The sequence below is a fragment of the Aspergillus lentulus genome (assembly GCF_001445615.1).
Source record: "Aspergillus lentulus DNA, contig: Alt05, strain: IFM 54703, whole genome shotgun sequence".
Classification (NCBI taxonomy): Eukaryota; Fungi; Ascomycota; class Eurotiomycetes; order Eurotiales; family Aspergillaceae; genus Aspergillus; species Aspergillus lentulus.
The window spans coordinates 1,711,798-1,733,878 of record NW_028322121.1 but is presented as its reverse complement, the minus strand read 5'-3'; the positions used below and the strand labels follow the sequence as shown (position 1 = coordinate 1,733,878).

The 22,081-nt window shown below is 49.3% G+C and overlaps 6 protein-coding genes across 6 annotated transcripts; 4 read left to right on the top strand and 2 right to left on the bottom strand.

The window, feature by feature from the left end:
* Nucleotides 1–1,719: 1,719 nt before the first annotated feature.
* On the top strand, nucleotides 1,720–2,304 carry ALT_3221 (aldehyde reductase 2; the record flags this gene model as incomplete). Its single annotated transcript, XM_089599522.1, has 3 exons — nucleotides 1,720–1,797; nucleotides 1,849–1,948; nucleotides 2,003–2,304. The coding sequence occupies 3 exons, from the start codon at nucleotides 1,720–1,722 to the stop codon at nucleotides 2,302–2,304; spliced, it is 480 nt and encodes a 159-aa protein (XP_089456265.1).
* A 2,558-nt stretch (nucleotides 2,305–4,862) lies between these two features.
* Nucleotides 4,863–6,822, top strand: ALT_3220 (inorganic phosphate transporter; the record flags this gene model as incomplete). Its single annotated transcript, XM_033562601.2, has 3 exons — nucleotides 4,863–4,941; nucleotides 5,003–6,478; nucleotides 6,533–6,822. The coding sequence occupies 3 exons, from the start codon at nucleotides 4,863–4,865 to the stop codon at nucleotides 6,820–6,822; spliced, it is 1,845 nt and encodes a 614-aa protein (XP_033418492.2).
* A 1,602-nt stretch (nucleotides 6,823–8,424) lies between these two features.
* Nucleotides 8,425–9,076, bottom strand: ALT_3219 (uncharacterized protein; the record flags this gene model as incomplete). The annotated part of the gene is made up of 2 exons (XM_089599521.1): nucleotides 8,425–8,590; nucleotides 8,655–9,076. 2 exons carry the CDS (start codon nucleotides 9,074–9,076, stop codon nucleotides 8,425–8,427), a joined length of 588 nt encoding a protein of 195 aa, XP_089456264.1.
* Nucleotides 9,077–10,281: 1,205 nt separating this feature from the next.
* ALT_3218 (uncharacterized protein) lies at nucleotides 10,282–11,657 on the top strand (the record flags this gene model as incomplete). The annotated part of the gene is made up of 2 exons (XM_033561708.2): nucleotides 10,282–10,293; nucleotides 10,356–11,657. 2 exons carry the CDS (start codon nucleotides 10,282–10,284, stop codon nucleotides 11,655–11,657), a joined length of 1,314 nt encoding a protein of 437 aa, XP_033417599.2.
* A 1,170-nt stretch (nucleotides 11,658–12,827) lies between these two features.
* On the bottom strand, nucleotides 12,828–14,704 carry ALT_3217 (cholinesterase; the record flags this gene model as incomplete). The annotated part of the gene is made up of 6 exons (XM_033561709.2): nucleotides 12,828–13,195; nucleotides 13,255–13,352; nucleotides 13,406–13,536; nucleotides 13,590–14,091; nucleotides 14,174–14,231; nucleotides 14,278–14,704. The coding sequence occupies 6 exons, from the start codon at nucleotides 14,702–14,704 to the stop codon at nucleotides 12,828–12,830; spliced, it is 1,584 nt and encodes a 527-aa protein (XP_033417600.2).
* An 848-nt stretch (nucleotides 14,705–15,552) lies between these two features.
* Nucleotides 15,553–21,981, top strand: ALT_3216 (uncharacterized protein; the record flags this gene model as incomplete). The annotated part of the gene is made up of 9 exons (XM_089599520.1): nucleotides 15,553–15,651; nucleotides 15,709–16,413; nucleotides 16,774–16,883; nucleotides 17,126–17,753; nucleotides 17,806–18,530; nucleotides 19,333–19,491; nucleotides 19,557–20,192; nucleotides 20,279–20,584; nucleotides 21,753–21,981. 9 exons carry the CDS (start codon nucleotides 15,553–15,555, stop codon nucleotides 21,979–21,981), a joined length of 3,597 nt encoding a protein of 1,198 aa, XP_089456263.1.
* Nucleotides 21,982–22,081: the final 100 nt, after the last annotated feature.

The window sequence follows — 22,081 nt, the reverse complement described above, 5'->3', positions numbered from 1 at the left end:
AGGAGATGGAAACATGCAGATGAAATGGGCTGGTTGCCGCAAGGATTGTTCCTTGGGATCGCAGCTCCGCGCCGTCAAAGCGAGGCCGAGTTTCCTTGCTTTTTCTCTGCTTATTCTCATTGACCGACCATCCCGTGGCCTCGAATCATCTGCAGATACTCGGATCGTCATGGTTGAAGAAGACCGCAGCGGTGAGGGTCAACAGTCAATCGTTTCTAAGAGTCGGAACCAGGACTGTCGGAGACTTTTCCGCGAAGGTCGTGTTTCTGGGGCCGGACGGCGTATAGGACAAGTGACGTCCGGAGATTATGGAGGACCTCTTATCTCGTGACGAGTAGATCAGCCAACCCCGCTAAAACCCAAAAAGGAGAGGGGAACAGGCCACGACTAGACGAAAGTCGGCCATCGCGGCTTGGGACTAGTCGAGCGGTGCGGGGCCATCTTTTAGCAGAATAGCCTTCCTAATCATCCAACAGTATACGAAAAGTATATCAACACATGGTCCGAGTTACATCGTTCATCCACCAATGTATAAGACGCTGTAGGATCATCACTCCGTGTCACCGCCGATCCTCCTTGCAGTCAGGACATTCCAATACCATCATCCCATTGACCAGGTGCATTGACTAGTGGATGCATGATCTGAGACATATATCCATGTCTCAAAGGACTGGTTTCCCTGGTCATTTTAGGCTTAAGATCTCGTTGCACAGCATGTCTGATATTGAGAGGGATCAATGTTCCCATAGTTAGGGTACCGAATCCTGTTCTCCCCCCAAAATAGAGTCTTGACGGGAGCAACTGCATCCAGCAGCGGTTCAGGATGAGCGGTGAGAAAAGTGGAATGCCAGCTGTATTCTGGAAATATCTGATGCCCCGTATTCGTGGGCCAGCCGCATTGCACGCCACTCTATAAGATATTTTGAACTCATTACAAATGATAAGGGTACGAAGCCGCCTCGCACGCTACTTTATATCTCTGCAGTTACCACATATGATGGGGGTACGAAGCCTACGCGCCATTAGAAAGGCAAAAGACGTTTGCATTAAAATCTGACTCGAGGGTACTGGTCACCGGCGCCAATGGCTATATTGCGAGCCATCTAGCAAACGAATTGCTCAAGCTGGGGTATCGCGTGAAGGGCACTGTTCGCGAGCCGAAACCCTGGCTGGATAAGATGTTCAATGATCGCTACGGCCAAGGCAGATATACTTCCGCCGTATTGCACAGCTATGATAATGTTGGCAAAATTTGTGACATACTGGAAGGGGTAGAAGCGATCATACATCTGGTGCGTATATTCTAGGTCTCTCATTCAGAGATCTTCGTGCACAGCGCCTATGCCATTAACAGGTGTAATCAGTCCGGAATATCGTCGTAACAGACAACCCGGGGGTGATTCTGCCTTCAGTTAAACTAGTTACAAATGTGCTGGAAGCAGCGGCGACGAAGCCATCCATCACACGGGTAGTTTTAGCATCGTCGTCCATGGCAGCCTATACCCCCATTCCCGACGAGGAAGGGGTGATCATTACGGCAGGTAATTGGCAGATACAAATTGTTGCACGCAATCAAGTGATTCGAAGTCTGACCGTTTAGACACCTGGAATGACCGCGCGGTTCGAGAGGCTTGAGATGCTCTTCCAGCCCAGCTATCAACGACAATTGATTCTCAATGGAAAAAGAGGCTCGCCATTTACTCCGCATGCAAAACGGAGATGGAACGACAGGCCTGGAATTGGATCACAAAGAATAAACCATCGTTTGAGTTTAACGCCGTCCTGGCAGCCTTTACGGTAAAAACTGTGCCTCTCTCCCCGTAACGCGCTACGTGACTAATTCTGTAGGTAGGGAAGATCATTCATAGACAAATCGGTGGCTCCACGATGGGCTGGGTCCGCGGCCTCCTGAAAGGAGAAAAGCAGCCATTACTACTTGTGCCTCCGAGTATGTGTGTATCTGACGACACTAGAGCATCGTTCGCAGTTAACCGTGGCTTAGAATGGTTTGTCGATGTGGAAGATGTGGCCCGCTTATTCGCTATTGCCGCCTGCGACTCTACCGTACGAGGACAGCGATTGTTCACCTTTGCGGAGTCCCACAATTGGACAGACATTATTCAAATATTGCGCGCCTGTCAACCCAGCCATCCGCTGATCCTAGATCCGCCAGCAGAAGAAGGCCGGGACTTGGCGAAGATCATTCCGCGAGGACGAGCATTGGAGCTCTTGAGGAAATGGTACGGGCAGCGACATTGGACGCCGATCGCACTCAGCATCAAGAGAGGGCTGGAGAGCCAGTGACAAAGTATGTTCAATAAATGACCAGACCCATGGCGAGGGGACCTATAGCTTAATTTTCCCCGAAATGAACTTTCTGTGGTCTGAGATTGAGCCTTTCGCCCCTGAGTATACAGCCCTGAACCTTTGCCAGGCTACTTATTCGATCCTTAGTGGACTATAACTATTTCTACTGATTGGTAGATTCTTATTGGAAGGAGAGTATATACACGAGCGTTTCAGCGAGAAGATCATTGGGGTCAAAAGGAAACTTAGGTCTTGAAGTTCTTAACGTGAAATGCAGGCAACATATCAGAGAAAGAAAAGGCTTGGATTATGATATCCTGTCGGAAATGTAACAGCATGGATCTTTGTACATACAATGGCTAACAAGTTGCGGGTATAACTAGCAGAGGAGCTCTAGACTGATACCCGGTGATCAGATGTCGGGTGGGACTACTCCAGGTTATTTGATTGAGATAGCTACCACTCGATATTGAGAAATAAACATAGCTGATCGTAAATCAGGTCTTCTTTCCTTAGAGAGTGATTTCTAATTATACTGGACAATCTGGGTAGTATACTGATATGGAGTATAAATATGATGGCACTTCTCTCAGCATACCTCTTTACAGAATGCCCCTAAGAGTTTGTATCAATTTAACTTATCCTAATCACTTCTTAAAGCACTTACCCTCTACAATATCTACATTTAAGAATGGTGAGCTTATTAGTATATATATGTGTAGCAGTATAACTCCCATTTCACGTCTAGCCTTCCAACTCACATCTTGCAGGCAGACAGACATGCATGACTCAGGCTTTTCCTTTGTCAAACAGCCCGTGATATTTGAAGAGGGTGACTTCTATCTGTGAAATAATTTTCAAAAGAAGCTTCTATAAGCCTATCATCATTGAGCTGGGGTACATCGAATGGGAGAGTGTGAGGTTATATACTGCAAGGAGCCTTAATCTATAATAGGATCTAGCATAGCAGTGTGCCAGTGTCGAGGTTAGGATAGCCTTAGTTATATATATTAACCAGACCTGGAGTTCTGTAAATCTGTTTGCCCATAATAGTTAAATTCCTATCCTATATATGTGAGTAATTGCGTAGTACAGAGAGATCACTAACTAGGATTTAATATCACCTTCCTTATCAAACTCTAACATATGGACAACCTAGAGAAAGATTAATGAGTAAGACAATTTCTTTAGCAGCACTTAGTATAAACACAGGCTCTGAAGCCCTGCAGTCTGGACTGGGTCCAGGATCTGGTGCAGGAACGGGATCAGAGACTTACATAGCTACGTAGGTGATTCACAACGCATTTGCCTCAGCGTGGCTACATGCTCAACTATCATTCGACCGCCACCGATGGAGTCTGAACCTAATTCAGCACAACAATCCGAAGCAGTGTTCACTATTCTAGCCGATAATCAGGAACGACGATTAGCTCCGAGCTGCGGAAGAATGTAACGCCACCAGTGTTGCAGATTTGCCCGATCACCTATTACGCTCTGGGATGACCACAGCCAATACGAGTGTTGATCGCATTGACTGAGGGAAGTCGGTTGGAGCAAAGACGAGAAAATGAAGCAAGTTCAGATACTCGGGTCCAACTCCAGCTGCATCTGCCCACAACCGGGTGATGGATCATGGTGCTCCCTCAGATTGCCTTATCGGAAGGAGCCAAAGGGTTTTCGGGAACATGCAGACCTCTATGATGGCCTAGCCTGGCTGTGGAAAGTGGTCAAGTGAAGCCAAATGACAGGGGGCAGCTGAGCACGTGTACTTGCCAGCACGGGGAAAATTCAGCAATAGCTAGTGTCTTCTTGCAGCGCCAGACGCGCCATGGGCAGATAATTGCATATTTTCAGAAGGGTTCGATGCTCTCGGCCATATTTACGCAGTTGACATGGGGGAGCACACGTGGAGGAGTCTCCGCATTTGATAGGCTGATGGGGTAAATCCCGCCAAGGACCGCCAAGGACCGCCAAGGCCAGCCGAGACCGCGCCAAGAGCACTAGCCAGCCAATCCGCGTCTTCCTTTGCCTCACTCGACCCTCTTCCCGCTCGGATTTGGCTGGACTGCCAAGAACATGGTCAGTCTTGCAATCTTGCTGAGTTGCTTCGCTCTTGCTTCGCTCCCAGACAAGCAGGCGAAGATAGGCGAAACGTGCCTTGGGCTGGTTGCCTGCTGATGTCAATTGAGTGGTTTTCTCCTGCCAACCACGGGTGGGCCGCCAAATCCCGACCTCGACGCCCCTTGGGATGGGGGGCAATACCAAGACGCTTGTGAGAAGCCCATTTTCCCCGGAGTGCGAATCAGACAGAGGTGCGGAGGAACGTGTCAGGTCGAGTATACGAACCGGGCATGATTCCCTTGCCACGATCTATGCGAACGCACCTGCAGCTGCACTAGCGGGCGTCTCAAGCGCATGGTTCTAGGCGTTGGAAGAAAATGTCGCGTGAGGTAGCGATACAATGCATAGCAGCATAAAAGCCCCGTGGCTCGCTGTCTGAGTCTATTCAGGATCAAGCCCTCAACAACTTGCCTCACTCTACACATACAGTCAAGATGGTGCTCAGCCAGTATGACTACGTCTTTGCCATTGGCACTCTGTTTGCCATGCTGGATGCCTACAACAATGGTGCAAGTATGTTAATGTCTCTTTAACCTGCTCTTTAGACGATTTGCTGACATTACCTGCCTGAAAGATGATGTGGCCAACTCCTGGGCTACCAGTGTTTCCTCCAGATCGGTTACCTACCGACAAGCCATGATCTTCGGCACCGTGTTCGAGATGCTCGGTGCCATTACGGTCGGCGCTCGGACGGCTGACACCATCAAGAACGGTATCATCCCCAACTCGGCCTTCCGTGGTGATGCCGGTGTGCAGATGCTTGCCTTTACCTGTGCTCTCGCCGCTGCTTCCTCCTGGGTTATGTGGTGCACCAAGCACTCGGCCCACGTCTCGTCGACCTACTCCCTCATCTCTGCCGTTGCTGGTGTCGGTGTTGCGACCGTCGGTGCTTCCAAGGTACAATGGGGATGGAACCACGGAAAGGGACTGGGAGCTATCTTCGCAGGCCTGGGCATGGCTCCCGCCATCTCGGCCGCTTTCGGTGCTATTATCTTCATGCTGATCAAGCTCATTGTCCACATGCGCAAGAACCCCGTGCCATGGGCCGTCTACAGCTCTCCCTTCTGGTTCCTCATCGCCGCCACGGTTTGTACCCTGTCCATTGTCTACAAAGGTTCGCCCAGTCTCGGTCTGAGCAAGAAGCCTGGCTGGTATATTGCCGCTGTGACCCTGGGTTGCGGTGGTGGTGTTGCTATTCTCTCCGCCATCTTCTTCGTCCCGTTTGTACACGCTCGTGTGATCAAGCGGGATCACGGCGTCAAGTGGTGGATGTTTATCCTCGGCCCTCTGCTGTTCAAGCGTCCCGCTCCTCAGGGCGCCGACCGTGCCAAAGTCCCCAACTACGCCGTCGTCCAGGACGAGGAGGACCACGAGGAGGACGCTGCCCAGGCATCCCCCGCTCCTTCCGAGCAGACCCTTTCCGAGTTTGACAGCACGAACCCCAAGACCGAGATCGAACCCATTACCTCGCCTGCCATCTCCCCCAATGAGAAGCGCCTTGTCGCCAGCGAGGCCAAGCAGCTCACCTACAAGGAAATCATGGAGGAATCCAACAAGCGCCTGAACGCTCGTCTCCTCAAGAAGCGCGGACCCCTTGGATGGGCGATGCGCACCCTCCGCGACAACCCGATGGGCGCCGGCGAGATCTACGAACTGAAGAACATGAAGATCCTCCTGAAGCGTATCCCCGCCATCATCACTGCCGGCTTGCTGTACGGCCTGCACTACGACATCCACGCTGCCCAGTCCGGTATCCATGGTACTCCCGAGGGAGAACGGATGCAGCGTGTTTACGCCCACGCCGAAAAGTACCCCAACGAGGTCGAGCACACTTATTCGTTTGTACAGGTCCTGACCGCTTGTACTGCTTCCTTTGCTCACGGCGCCAACGATATCGGTAACTCGGTCGGTCCCTGGGCCGTTATCTACTCCGCCTGGAAGACGGGTAATGCGGCTGCCTCCAAGGCCCCTGTGCCTGTCTGGCAGCTTGCCGTTCTCTCCGGATGTATCTCTATTGGTCTCATCACTTACGGCTACAACATCATGAAGGGTATGTGCACCGTCTGTATGCCACAATCGAGACACAGAACTAACTGAGCAATAGTCATGGGTAACAAGATCACCTACCACTCCCCCAGCCGCGGTTGCTCGATGGAAATGGGCGCCGCCATCACCGTCTTGGTCTTCTCGCAGTACTCTCTCCCCGTCTCGACCTCGATGTGCATCACCGGCGCCACCGTCGGCGTCGGTCTCTGCAACGGTACCCTCAAGGCCGTCAACTTCCAGCGTGTGGGTCTGTTGCTGCTGGCCTGGATTATGACCATTCCCATTGCTGGTACCCTTGGTGGTGTCCTGATGGGGCTGTTCCTCAACGCCCCTCACTTCTCTTCTTAGGTTTCCTTTGAACATGTTCTATTCTCGTTTCTTTCTGTTATAGACTGAATGTCTGCGATACCATATGGGCTGGGTTTAGGGTTACGGGTTTACCATAATTGATTCGGATATTGATACCATGTTATTAGCAATGCATTTGAGTGGAGTGGATAGAGAAAAGTCCGAATAAACACCAGAGACAGCTCTCATAAAAGTCAAAAACATCCGTTGCATTTTGTCAAAGTAACATTACTTTGCTAAAGAAGAAACGCTACATATAATACAGATGGCTTAGCATGACGACGCCGCCCATGATTACTAGTATATAGCCTTTCGGGATCAGCTTGCGGTTGACCTGTCTAAGTTAATAACCACTCAGGCTGCGGTTAAGGGACAATCTGCCCAGGCGTAGGTTTTTCAGGTGTCCGTCACGCCCAATTCGATCCTAACTCAAACTCATCGCGTCTTCGCCTCAACTAAGAGAGGGAAAATCTTTGTTGAAGATATCGGACGTCCATTTCGTCCCTTTAAGTGATTAGACAGCCATATGCCCTGACTTCGCCATAGTTCCCCATCTTTGAGAGATTTGCCCTATACAGTCACTAGCACGAAGCAATTCTCAAACACCAAGGTCGAATTGTTAAGCTTGGTCAGTTCAATGAGGATATCTGGTTTTGGTAGAATCTTTATATGCTCTAGGGGAGATTCTAAATTACAGACAACGATACAAATTTGTGCCCAAGCGAACCTTCTAATGCAAATACTTAATCCACGCACTGCCGTGGATTTCGGTTGATAGGAACGGTTCAATAGGGCTTGGCCACCTATGGCTCTCTGTGTTAAAGTTACTTTTGGTTAGGGGCTGGTCGTATTTTGAGGCTGCGTCCAGAAGGGTAGGCTGGACCGGATCCTGCACGAAAATAGAATGGCTGTAGTCCCAGTAAGCAACTGATATTAAAACCTTGGGAAACGCACAATATGATTGCTAACGAAGTCACGGGCAGCATCCCCACTGGAGAGCTTGACTGAGAAGCCACGCACGTCCTCGCTAGTATCTGCACTGCCTTTCTTTATCCGGTAATAGGACACTACCGAGCATTGTATTGCACTACCATTCCCAGTACGCTCCGATGGTTGTCGGGAGACCTTTAGTTGAGTGGCCTACTGGTTGACGAAGACACACTATCTGACTCAAGGGAGGAAACGAGAAATTTAGACTTATCAGCAAATATTGTAAAAGCACACAGTCAATCCAAGAGCATGGCTCTTGCTAGGCCATGGACTTTACCCATTCTGTTGCTCGCCCGCATTACTGGACTAAAAGCGTATGAAAGTAGACGTGAGAATTTCGAATAACCCAAGCTCATACCGAGCTTATCCTTTCTACTTGTACAAGGGCAATGGTCCGAACACAGATCTCCTTGATGACTGACATACAAAATTCCAAAAGCCAACGAGATATCAACCACATCGACTATATATAGCAGTAAAAAAAGAAAATCAAAAAAAAAAAAACTTGAATCATGAAACATACGAATGGTAGCAAAGCGATTAGTTAGGCGGGACGAACAGCGCCACACTCACACTGGTCTACAGCCTGGGTCAAGCCATAGCAGCCGTAGATCATTTCCCTCGGAGTAACCCTCTGGAAGCTTTCTGTTCTTGGCTCCGGGCATTCCTCGCCCCATTCAAAAGATCGTTAGCTGACTTGTGATGCGTCCGCTGGGCATCCAAGTCCTCGTATGCGTATGGGTATTTATGAGCAAACCCAGTTCGGGCAGCAGCAGCACTGGAGAGTGACAGAAGCATGTAAGTGCCTGAATGATTATTTGGATATTGTGTCCGGTACGTACGTGTTAGCTGCTACCATGCTGCCATGCGCAGTGTCACGAACTGTTTCCATAATCTGTCGATATTGGGGTTTGTCAACTCCAGTTCTTAGGAGTTTCTTATTGTCCTTCGTCTTTGCCTTGGCGTCTGCATATAGGTCGCCATACTTCTTGTATTCGTCATAGTCCCTCTGCACCTCCACAGGATATGGCTGTGGGCGCTTCACATAGGGATCTGGCATTCGAGGGTGCCTGATATCACCATATGCTAAGGATGCTGAGCGTTTATTTTCGACATTGGAGAAGTTTGGACCGTAGTAGCTCGGTGCAGGTCGTTCATTGGGGTGAGCCTTGCGAGGATAACGGACATCGTACTCCCCGTCCGAGCCTCTTCTGTCCAAGACGACTCTCCCTTTGTTCCAGTCGTGGGTCCGAGGCTGGCTCATTGTGTATCACACAATTGTAATGTGTACAGCGAGAAAAAGGGAGCCGAAGAAACGCGGGTAATGAATGCCAGACAAAGGAGAGGAGAGCTGAGACGAGCAATAGGTCCAGGGCCTTAAAGAATATACAAGCTTCGAGCAGACTATTCGATAATTTCCACATTGCACAGGCATAGCCAGCTCGTGGACATACGGATCTTTATATCCCGGACAAGCCTACTCTAGAATCTAGAAAGCCATGATCTGCTGCCACTATAGATTAGCGCTTAAATTTAGAGCGATGTACCTGGCGCGCGCATAGAAACGATAAAACACGTATTGTTTTGCTAGTACCTGATATACTTGCATTCATTGGCATCCCGTTCGACTTCGTAGTCACATCGACCTATTTTAAGCCCAACATCTCGCGATGTACTGGGGTGAGCCCCCTTTTGGATGGTGCAATTCCTCCTTTGCCAATACCTAGCAAAATATCAGACGAATCTTTGCCTACAACTCGACGTTTGGCGGTTAGGGATTGCATTCGTGGAGAAGGCCAGCGTCTATCTCTTGTGATCCTGCACTAACTGACGATGGGATATGTTATGCACCTGCTACAGCTTCCAAAGTGAGATGACGTTCATTTGAAGGCAAGTTCCTAATCATGTTTTATACGGCAGAATATCACTTTATCGGACTCGGTCTGAGCAAGGCGTTCCTCGTAGCACATGGAAACTAATATCATCCTTAGATGAAACCTTCCTACTCTCATGGAGTCTCGCAGACCGTCTAGATATTCAAACATACCACAAGGCTGATAGGGCTAGGGCAGGATGGATATTAATGGGACATCACAGCCACTGGAACAAGCCCAAGGTTGGCCAATGCACTTTGTGCATTGGCGGTAAATTCGTGCGCAACGGGCGAAGAGGGAACAGCAAACCAGTGGATGACAGTGAAAGAGTTAAGAACAATTTAGCGCCGGCTTTAAAATTGAATGCCCAATATGGAGATGAGCAGCGCCGCACGTATGGAAAAAGCGCCAGCAAGCGCCACTGAAGATGATCCCTGCCGTATTACATAAGGCGCCTAAAGTACGGAGTCATATGCCTCTCTGTTGTAGCTAACAAGCACATCTTCCTTTTCTCCCCTCTGAGGCTCCGACAGCATTCATGTATGTTCTTACCTGAAACTTGAACTTGACCACAAGGAAACTTTACGGCGTCAATATGGAAGACTCAGTAAGACTCATGATAGAAAGCTCTGTCGGAATCATAAAATAGATTGTATCTAACCAAGGTAGCAGGACCGGCCAACGTTCGAAGGTTTACCAGTGGAATTGCAAATTTCGATCTTATTCAATATCAATGACGTGGATTCCCTTCGATCGCTTGTATTTGCATCACCAACATATCATCGAGCATATCAGCTCGTGAGACAAGAACTTCTCTACGTGCTTCTACAGAGCTCTTACGACGGACTTGTAGACATCGCAGATGCATTAGCCGCCGTTCGGTCCAGAGGCTTATACGCCGTCAAGCCATCGAATCGTGCAAAAATCATTGCCTTATTGGACAGCCGACGACGAAGTGAAGAAATCCGCCGCCTCGGATTGTCTTCATGGCCGTTTCCAGACGAACCTGCTGATATTGAGGAGACAATTCAACTACTGCATCTCCATAGACTGTCAGCTTTTCTTCTCGACGATTACACCAGGACAGCAACTCGCCCGGAGTGGATGGACTTGGAGAAATGGAAGGATGAAATTTTACCACTGACGCTATCCAGAACGGAGCAAACACGCTTCCTTCGAGCATTCTATCGGATGCAGATTTATGGCAACATTTTCGGTCCTATTGAACTTCCCCTGGGTGCAGACGACGTCGAAGAAGAAAATGAGTGGTTCGATACTAGTGGCGGCCGGACGCCCACTTTCACGGATGAAGAAGTGTGGCGTCTATTCTTCGGACCCATGGCGCCATGGGAAGTCGAAGAATTCAGCTGTTTCTGGCGGCATTGTTATCATCGATGGGAAGAGCCATACCTTGAAATATCAAAAGTCCTTGCGGCTTATGCGGCTCCTGGTGTTATCTGGTTCAGCGATCTCCCTCCCGAAGAACGGCCCCCTCTAAATCGCCTTAGATTGGACGTTGACCATCTGCATACTTTCCAAGCTGACCAGAGGGAAACTTTGGCCTATATGGTACCGCTCCTCGTGAGGATGCTTCGTGAACCGGATTTCAGAACTCGCCGCGACTTGCTTCTCGCCAACACGGTTGTTCTTCACCATGAGTTTGCTGAATATTGGCCCAAACCGAGCTGGGAAGAAGTCGGAGCGTTGCCTCTTCTGTATCCTGCCGATAGATTCGACTTTGGCACAGATGTCAGTGGTCTCAAGGTATACTTGGAGACGCTGGCTCCTCACGAGCGGCCTAACGTCGCCTGGACGCAGCGGTGGCTCGACGCGGAGCTGGAGTCTCCTCAAGTCTTTGAGGATATGTACTCGTATGCGCCGTACTCTGGCTGTTGGGATTGGGGATATGCTATTTGGGACGATGAAAGGCTCATTGAATGGGGCGCCATGGATCATCTCGAGCTCCCGTGATACGTTGACTAGACACCTTGATTATTAACGCATTGTTGGTCAAGCAAGTCAGGAAATTTAATGATCATGTTTATATCCGCCTCAGACTTTCAACCCCTCGATAACTGTAGGCCTTCTTGTCTACTTTTTAAATCCGATATTGCCATGTGTCTGTCGAGTCGTTAGCAGAACTTCGACTCTACAAGAGACAACTCCAGTGTCCAATATACCTCCAAGTTCACATTCAACGCTCACAGTAACACATCAAGCCATGAACAACGGCAGGGTACGCAGGATGATATAGAAGCATAAACAGTCACAAGAGACATTCAGTCTTATCAAGCTCAATGATTTAGCAACCACCTCCACCTCCTCCGCAACTGGCAGCGTTGCCTGCTACCCCTGCTGCCATAGCGGCCACCAGTCCATGGTTACGGCGCTTTTTCCGTCCGTTTCGGTGTTTCACGTTATCATAGCTATAATTGTAGTTGTAATTGTTTGGACTAGAGTAGTAATGTCCGTGATTGTTAGATCGTCGAGGAGGAGTATGTCTCTCGTCGTCGTACTTGGATAAACCGAAGCACATTGTGAGCGTGTAGGTATTGAATATCGCTAAGTGGGTTTGATCAATCAGGCAGTAAAATCCAGTGTTTAACTGGTTGACTTGTATTTCGGGCTAGATTGACTGGTAGATGAGGTTCACTCTTGTGGTATGCGTGTTTGAAGTGACCAGTGATGATTTATATATTCACCATTACGCAAGGATATCATCAACCGGGCACAAGATATTGTCGCCTCTACAAGGCTGAATGTTTTGACTGTTACGGAGTATTGAATATTGTATATTTTCACAATAAACTACTGGGGTAGCGCTGATCGACACCTTGCCACCTGCGATTCTGGCCAGATTTTACGACGGGGCTGTGCAGACGCCCGAGGCCCCCATTCTTTACTATAGCCTCATGTCAATTGCAAGGCTGGGGTGTGTTTCGCGTGACCTATAATAAACGCTCTTGATTAGGCAAACATTTTATATGCAACAATTGGCGTGCAGCTAGGAAGTCACAGCCACGAAGGGATCTATCTCCGCTTGGTGAATACAAATATGCACACTGTTAGGGCTATTGGCACCCTCTCAACCACGACCCCTCTATCATGAAACATTTTGCTGCTTCTAGTGCGCCCACTAAGTCAAGGAGGGCCTTGGGACCAGATGTCGGACGGAATTGGAGGTGGGTGAGAGCAAATAGCATCAAATTCAGCCGGCTCTCGGAGACGAGCAGTCGGAGTGTTATTAGCGAAGAGTTCGACGAGCGTTGTGCCTAGAGAGTGGTTCTCAGCATACCGACACGGCTTCAGAACGAGATGACAAAGCATAGGGACTATACCATTCGGATTGTACATCGGCCAAGCCATCTTCCTTGACAGTCCATCCGTCGGAGACTTGATGAATGCTGCCCACGCTTTTTGGAGGTAATCGCTGGCAGCCACTTCGTACCACTGCGGCTTTTTGTGAGGTTTGAGATGCCTGTATGACCCTAATGCAAGCGCAATATCCGCTATGACACATTCTAGTCAGTCTGGTGCTTCTATAAGTCGTTCAGGGCATACAACCGACCTTGATGGTAAGAACCTAGCCATGAGAAGAATGTGACCGTTGGGAAGACTCCCATGTAGCGGTACCTCCACACTGGAACCTGATGCTTCGTCCGGAAACTGAACTTTTGTTAGCAGCCTACACTGCTCCACAGTTGCCAACGCAAACTTACAACGCTTCTTGAGACATGGGGCAATTAAAATATGTGGTCGTGAGGGTGTCCGAGACGGTCTTGTTGACGCCCGTTTCAGACCAGTTCAGAACTCCATCACCTTCATTGTTTGTGTTTCCCATCAGGACAGGCTGCCGCAACCAAGTTAGGACTTGATATGTACAAGGACCAATGGGATACTCACAACACGCGCAAAAGAGCCAGCCGATCCAAGACGGCCATATTCTTCTGCCGAATAAAGCGTGATATTATCAATCATGGGGGCCCCTCCGGTCGTTCCGAATGGGTTCACCGTAAGGTTGGAAAGCGCTCTGTGCAGAATCGGTGCTGGGACTGATTTCATGCAACTCAGCTCATTGGTCCTGTTCGCGGCATTTCTGCACCCGACTCTCTCTGCCGCCTGGATGAACACAAAATCATCCTGGGGCCCGACATATTCTGGAATCCCGCTCTGCAGGATCAGGCCTTGCACGATCGGGTCATCTTTGAAGGCATAGGTCAGCAATGCAGCAGAGTCTGCACCTGCAGATTGGCCGCCAAGTGTAATTCTGGTTGGATCGCCACCGAATGCAGCGAGGTTCTCGCGCAGCCATTCCAGTGCGGCTCGCTGGTCTCGAATACCAAGGTTCTGCTGGTCGATTGGAATGGCGGGAGAATTGGGAAATCCGAACACGTTGAGACGGTAACTACTGGTTTGTGAGCACTCTAAAAGTATCGAATGGAAAAGTGGAAAAGCAGCGTGATGGGTTGGATAGAAGGTGTACAAACTTCAGGGTGACAACGATAATATCGGCGTGGTTTGCGACGAGCCCCGTGGGGTTGAACACTAAATAGGTAAGCATGAGTGATATCCAACCTGGCAAACGACCTACATGGAACGCTCGAGCCTCCCTCGTTGAAAGCACCCCCATATAACCAGACCAAAACTGGGAGCAATTTGGACTTTGGACGTCCAAGTGGCGTGAAGATGTTCAGTGACAAGCAGTCCTCCGACTCCGGGGTAGTTGGGGCTAGGTTGTCTCCTAAAACGGTCTTATATCGAAACTGATAACAGGCAGGACCGAATTGAGTTGCATTGACGATTGTATGTTCGTCACCGATGTCAAGAGGTTGTGGAGGGCGGAATCGAAGATCGCCGAGGGGAGGTTTGGCATATGGAATCCCAAGATAGGCATCCACTTCGTCATGCACTCGGACACCGTTGAAGGTTCGTTGTTGTGTTCTTGCTACAATATCTGGCAAAGCCGCGACAGTAGTAGCAAGCGTGCTGAGAGCTATTATACAATGGCTTGTCTTCATATTGCAGCTGAATATGGTTCTTATCTGGTTATACTTAGAGATACGACTGCGCGGACAAGTTTAATTTATAGTCAGTATTGCTAATATCTTTGCCCATTTCACATGTATCGGTAGTGTGTAAAACATTAGACTGATGCGATATCTATCAAATGCGAACTAAATGCGAGTGCGAACCGAGAGGGTGCGAATACGAACAAAGCCCACCCCGAACCGTCGAGGACCAATGAAAGGATGCTCCACCGCCCTTTGATGGTGTTCAGAATCAGTTTCATGATTTCATCTTGGTCATCACTAGGCAGCCACTTACAGATCGAAGCGTCCATATGTTCACAACTGTGATCTCTGAAGGAGGCTATGCATGCAGGCAACTCTACAAACTTCTGACATTCTGACTAACGCAGGCGATCAACCCCCCGCAATGGATCCAAACCACCTAGTATATGGCAGGAGAAATCTGAATACTGTGCCAGGATGGTGGCTTGGACGACAGGAAGAAAATTCGGCCACTGCACAAACGGGGCTTTCAAAGGCTGAAAAGTCACACCCAAAAAGACGAATTCGTCCCCATAACAAATCGCGGAGAGGGTGTTTGAACTGCAAGGTCCGGAGAGTAAAGGTAAGACTGGTCGCCAAAGTTTCTCTTCATTTCATGCAATAGACTAAACCCACAGAAGTGTCCGGAGAACCATCCCGCTTGCGAGAATTGCCAGGGAAAGAACTTGGTCTGTGTCTACCCGCCTGGGCTACGGAACGACGTTCAGTATCGTGGAGATCCAGCGCGGGATGTTTCAAGTCAACTGGCATATCTGCAGCCCCTAAGAAAAGCTGCAGATTTTACCATTGCCGACATGTGCCTGCTGCAACACTTCATCACCGACGCTCATCCGCACCTACCAGTTGGGAACGATGATATCTATACACGAACGCTCCCGGCGCTCACCTATAAAGTAAGACCCTTATGGAGAGTGATAGACCTAGCACCTTCTTGCTGATACTTGGAGTAGCATGAATATGTAATGCACGCTATTCTTGCTCTGTCTTCATCGCATCTCGCTCTTCTAACCGGGTCCGCACTCCCTGTTGAGGCCTTGCGACATCGCCAGCGGGCTCTCCGAGGGCTAAATGAAGCAATGTCTCAAGCGCCAGGCGGGGCTTCTGACGCCGACGCCATGTTGGCAGCTTGCTATATTTTGACCTTTCAGTCCTCGTACATGCTCGACGGCCTTTCTGATTATATCATGATGCTGCGAGGCTGCGGCTTGGTGACCACATTGATGCTACAACAAAACTTGCACGGATCTTTCTCGATCGATGCAAGTTCACATATAAAATACATGGAAGCACAATTTGGCCGGTTCCCTACAATCGATAGTCGGATTGCCTCGGATGGTATTCGCTCGCTAAATCTCGTCAAACCTCTGTTACGGCATCCGGTCGAAGAAGTCTTTTACCAGCTTTTAGTCGACGTTCTCGTTTCTGTTGAGCAGTCGGCCTCCTGTGCGGCTTATGTCCATCTCACCAACATCATGAACAAGTTTATCACCTTGCCTCAATGCGAGATCCACCATCTCCTGGATCCCGAGAATCAGATCTCGCAGGTGTTGATGGCTCATTTTCTCACCCTACTGGCCATTCTGTCCCCGATAACGTCATTGGAAGCAACCAATAGGTTTTGCAATGTTCCAATGGCGGGAATGTTGGCCTGGGTTGTGAATATCTGCACGCGCATGTCTGGAAAAAAAGCCCAACTATACCTTGTGTGGCCGAAAAGTGTGGTAGAGACAATCCGTGCCCACACCAGCCGGACGGGCGTGTTGGTTGATGACGTTCTGGTCCTAATTTTGAACTCCCCAGATAGACTCCTCCTACCACAACATGATATAGTCGGATAAATTCTAAATTTGTGCTGATATTTTTCTCGGCCTTGACATATCCCGCTTACTCAGCAACCTCGGGCTTAGCCGGTCGAAGACTCGGAGACTCGGGCGTTGTTCCCAAATCCAATCCTGAAATCATGCCACGAATAGCATCCTCAGCGCCCCTTTCGGCATAGTAGCTCGCTTAATTAGATCTTACTGCCGACACACCTGTCACCCGGCTCAGCGAGATGGGCACCACCGCCCCTGCGCCTTACGGAGGCCGACTGCGAAGTGCCTGTGACCGATGCCGACAGCGGAAGGTTGGTAGAGGACACGTGACAGCCTGGACAGAGGGATTCCCTGAACTAATCACCATCATTCAATTTCCAATCCTCACAGATTCGTTGCGATAGAGCCAAACCCGCCTGCGAGGCTTGTCATTTTGCCTCTACTCCCTGTATATTTACTCCGCTGCCGATCCAGCCGCGGAAATCAGTCCGCGAGTAAGATTAACCCTTTCCACATGCATCTGATATCAATCTTATTGACACTCCATGATCAGACAGTTGCAAGACACCAGAGCTGAAGTTCGTCGATTAGAAGAGGCGTTAAGAGCGGAGAGGGGCGCCCGCCAGAGTCCCAGTGCCAGTCTCCATCAATCCTCCGGGCTCGTCAATGATCTCTTTGATTCCCGTGGCTTCGATGTGACGTTGAAAGCTTTTCGGTGGCATCTTGCGTATTGCACTCCCGCGTTTGCTGCCTCCATACAATCAGATCCAGCCTTTGACCTGGAGGAGCTGCTCGACCGGGTGGCGGATTCATTCGACCTGCAGTTCCGTACGAAACCCGCCCGGGTTGTCTTGCCAAAATGGCCCCCGCGCCGCCTGATCGAGGCGTCGTTGGAGTACTTTTCGAGCAATGGACTGTATTCAATACATCCGGTCGTCGACATTGACGCACTAACGTGTCTACTTGACGCTTCTGACTTCGATGGCTCCGGGGTTGGGACAAGTATTGCCGACCGGGCCTGTTTAGCGGCCTTGACAGCAATGATAACCAGGATTCGTCGACAAGAGCCTGCTTTTGCTGATGCAGACCCTGATGCTTACGTCCAAGCAGTGCTTTCCGTATTACCACAGTTGATGGTGGAACATACTAACGTCCGAGCTCTGGAAGCTTTGATTATCCTCGTGAGTCAAAACTCTACCACGTTGTTGCCTGCTGCGTCTAATTGTCAAAAAGGCACTCTATATCGCTCCTTTGGGTCAACCGCAGACAGCGGAAATACTACTCGCTATGGCCGTTCGGATCCTCTTCAATCTGGGGGCACATAGAGCTGGGCCGACATATGAAAGTACCGCCCACAAACATCAACATCAGCATTTGCGGGCTCTGTTCTGGACCTTTTACGCTGTGGATAAAGAAATGTCGCTTCGAAAATGTCAGCCTCCGATGATCAATGACGCTGACTGCGACCTGACTCTACCCGAGCGATACGTTGCACAATCGTCCGAGCACCAGTTCTTCACGTCCGAGTTATCATCCAAGGAACTTCTTTACCCCTCCGACCTTCGTCTGGCTATGCTTAAATCAAGGGTCTACCATCTGCTCTATTCCGAGCAAAGTCTGAGCCATTCGAGAGCGAGACGACTTCAGCTCATCCGCGAACTGGACCAGGAGTTGAATGACCTGAAGTCTCAATTTCCCTCCGCTTGTAAACCTGATGCCGTTGTGAGCGGGAACGTGCCAGATTATTTTATCCATGATCTCAGTTTACGGGGCGTGAATGTGCATCTCGAGTACTACCACTGTCTTTCTAAGATTCACGGTGCGAGCACCATCGGAACCCCGGTTCTGCAGAGTTTGTCTCCTCCATCTACAAGTATGGAGTTATGTTATCAGGCGGCACGATCCACTTTGATATATCTGCGTCGAATCCGTCATTTGATCTTCCCTGAAACATTCTGGTAAGTAGTGGCATTGAATAGTTCTACAACGCACTATTTCTGACGAACTGGTACAGGATATACGCGCAAATTCTTCTGACGTCAAGTATTTCGCTCTACATGCGCATACTCTCAGCTCCCACACAGTGCGGAGTCCAGGATGATATCCATCTACTAGAGAGCACAATCGATGTATTTCACCAGCTTAATTGTGTCGAACCAAGCAAGCGTTTTCCACCATTCGTTATTATTGAAGCTTTCATCCAAAGATTGACATTGCTCGCCGAGCAGTCTGTATCGGAAGCTGCGAACTAAGACCATGTCCTGTATGTTACTGATACGTCGTGCGATGGGCGTCTGACTGTCGTCAACCTGCAACCGCCTGCCGAACAGCGGGGTGTAGGATGCTTGGAATATTGGGACCATACCTTCGACGCTACCATTCACCATGCTTTTAGTCATGATCAATGCGATCAACAATATATGCAAGGAATCACATGATATGTGGTGCAACAGAAAGAGCAGTCTTGTGATTATGTCAACAACTGCCTTTAGGAGCACCGTTCATGCTGTCGAGGAAATCTTCGACAACAACGGAGTCCCTCTTCTTCTCCAAATATCTCAATTAATTAAGCCTCCTCAAGGCCGTTATTGAATATATGGATTTTGATGACATCCAACTTCGGCAGTTCGACGCTCTCAGACAAGAGTGGATCAGGCTGTGTTCCACCTCATCCAAAGGGATTTGTGACTTGGCGAATCGTTACTGAAAACGCGATGACTGCTTGCTCCGGTCAATGCACTCTGGCTCGTTCAATTTCAGCCTACGATTGCATTGGGAAGATGACGGCGAGGACTGGCTGATTCGATTTCCGTTGCCTGGAAAAAAATCAATGTATCTAGACGAAAAGGTCCATAGAGAGGCTGTGCTCATGGGATTCATCGGTAGCAGGATCCAGATTCCTGTCCGTCGTGTCATTGGGTATGAAGCAGCGCGTGAGAACCCCACTGGTCTTGGGCCTTTCATTATCATGACCTGGCTTGAAGGAAGGAAAATGTCAGAGATCCTTCGAAACGACAGGGCAGGGAAGGAGGATATTTTGAACCCGATATTGACTCCCGAACCTTGGGGCTTCTTTATAACCAAATGGCGGAGATACTGCTGGAGCTTTGGAAGCTCGACTTCGATTGCATCGGTTGCCTAAGTGAAGACCAACAAAGTGGGCAGTATATGGTTGACGGCGCGCCTTTGACATTGGAAGTCAACGAGCTCATGCGGATCTGCGGGACAGGAAATCGCGCTCCTTCAGGAGTATATCGCAGCTCTACCAATTATATTGCATCGTTGTTGCAACTGCAGTCAATTCACCTGAGAGAACAACGGAGCAGCGTGTATGATTCAGAAGACTGCTGGGAAGAGTATGCTTGTCGCCATCTGATGAAAGCTGTAGCCTTGGATTTCATTTCCCAGGAAGAGAATCACGGCCCTTATAGGTTGTTCTGCGACGATTTCGGACCCGGCAATGTCCTTGTGGATGACTCCCTTCGCGTCACGGGAGTTATTGACTGGGAGTCTTGCTATACAGCTCCCATGCAGTTCGCCGGGACTATTCCGTCGTGGCTCCTTCTTCAACGCCCTCATCGAATTATTAATGAAATTGGTGCCGTCTGGTTTCTCGATATGTTTCTTCCCAAAGCGGAGCGTTTTCTGAACTGTTTGGAACAGAAGGAGGGAACCAGTGGGACTAACCCTGAGGACCGACTTTCAGCACATATGCGAAAATCAATCGAAGACAAGAGCGCCTGGTTCATTCATGCCGCACGGATGGTATCATCCGTGGACATGATCTACTGGAGTTACTCGACGAATTCTGCTGGGGACCGCGATCGTCCATTGCGGAGAGGATCCACAACATCACCACAATTCCCCAAAAGCATAAAGAGCGCGAGGGGTTCGTGCGCCTCCAGATTCGCCAGCTTCAGGAATACTATACCGAGCTTGGAGAAGAAACAACTGTCGAGTATGGGGAAGAAGGGTTTACGAAACTAGAAGAGACTGTCCACAATGGGACAAGGTGTGCTAAATCATCTTCGTCACGCCCTGTTACAGCCCTGGGCACAGAAAGCCTTGTCTCTTTACCACTTTGTATTAGTTTCTTTTTACTGCGCTGCGTGGTTGGCCTTTTAGCAAAGAGGTTATCGTCAAATAACGGCCTAGTTTAGTTAACATTCTTTGCGTGCATGCATAATATCAGACAATGCATTCAGCATGTGCAATCAATCCCTACTGTATGAATCCCTCACTTCTCCAGCTGCAGTATGTAAAAATAGCTTAAAAGGTTCATTGACAGAAACTCAGTCTGTGATGATATATAGTGGTAATGAATAATGCCTTGGCCGAAGTACTTTATGCAACACAGGGGTGATTCAAATACTGCAAACAATTGAATGATTGATCTGTGTAATATAGTCGGGCCATGAACAGGGGTACGCATATAAACTGTCAAGTCAGAATGAAAAATTGGCGCGAGGCTGACACCTCTTTCCCAACGTCTCATGGTCGTATGTGCCTGCTTTCATACAACAAAAATGGATATAGGGTGGACTACGTATGTCAACTTGTGTCCCCTCGACAGCCTTACTACGTGCAGCGTGGCCTGCTGTGGCCAGGTAGTACTTTGTCCCCTGGCCTCCGAAACAGCTAGCATGACCACCTTATGCCGTGCAATGGCTCTGCAGCAGGCCGTAAGGATGGATGGGATGTGCGCGCTGTGATACAGGTTAACGATTATCTCTTGAAGACCATTAATGTGCTCCCTCTATCCAGTAGCATGCATACCACTTAATCAGAATCCATTACAGGATACTAAACTTCACAGCGGCACTGGTAAACTGAATAGCACGTTCTAGATCCTAATAGACTATGGCATTGATGCACTGGCCAACTGCAACCTACAGTTAAAGTAAGATCCCCTCAATAGGATGATGACTGTGTATAAGGAATAAAACTCGCCTGTCACTGGTAGCAGTGGAACCAGCTGGGGAAATACGGCCGCATTGTAACGTAGCTATTTCCCCTCCTCCTTGTTTTATCTCCCAGATTTCTTTATTATGATTACCACCGGGACGACTAAGGATCCTCCCGACGCATATCAATCTCATATCCCGAGATGAGGGCCCTGGGATAGATGGCCAGGTTTCTTACACGCTCCGGATCCGGACCTGGTTGGGTGACAGAACCAGGAAGTTCAACCTACCGCCGTTGCGGCCTACAAACGATCGTTCTTCGGCAGCAAACCAGAGTGGCGAGACGGCTACAACAACTGGACGGAACACAAAGCTCATCTCTGACGATGAGGAACGGTTCATCCACAGTACTGGCGCAGTTCCGGATATCTCGGACGGAATCGTACTTGGAACACAAGGTCAGCACTTTGGTACTGGGCTAGGGCTGAAGAGCTGTCCACGCTAGTTGGATGCGTGCCCAGCCCAAGTCTAACCACAAAACCCGTAATTAAATAGAGATCCAAGAGATGGAAGCTAAGCAAATAAGAGGTAAAAGTCTTCTCACT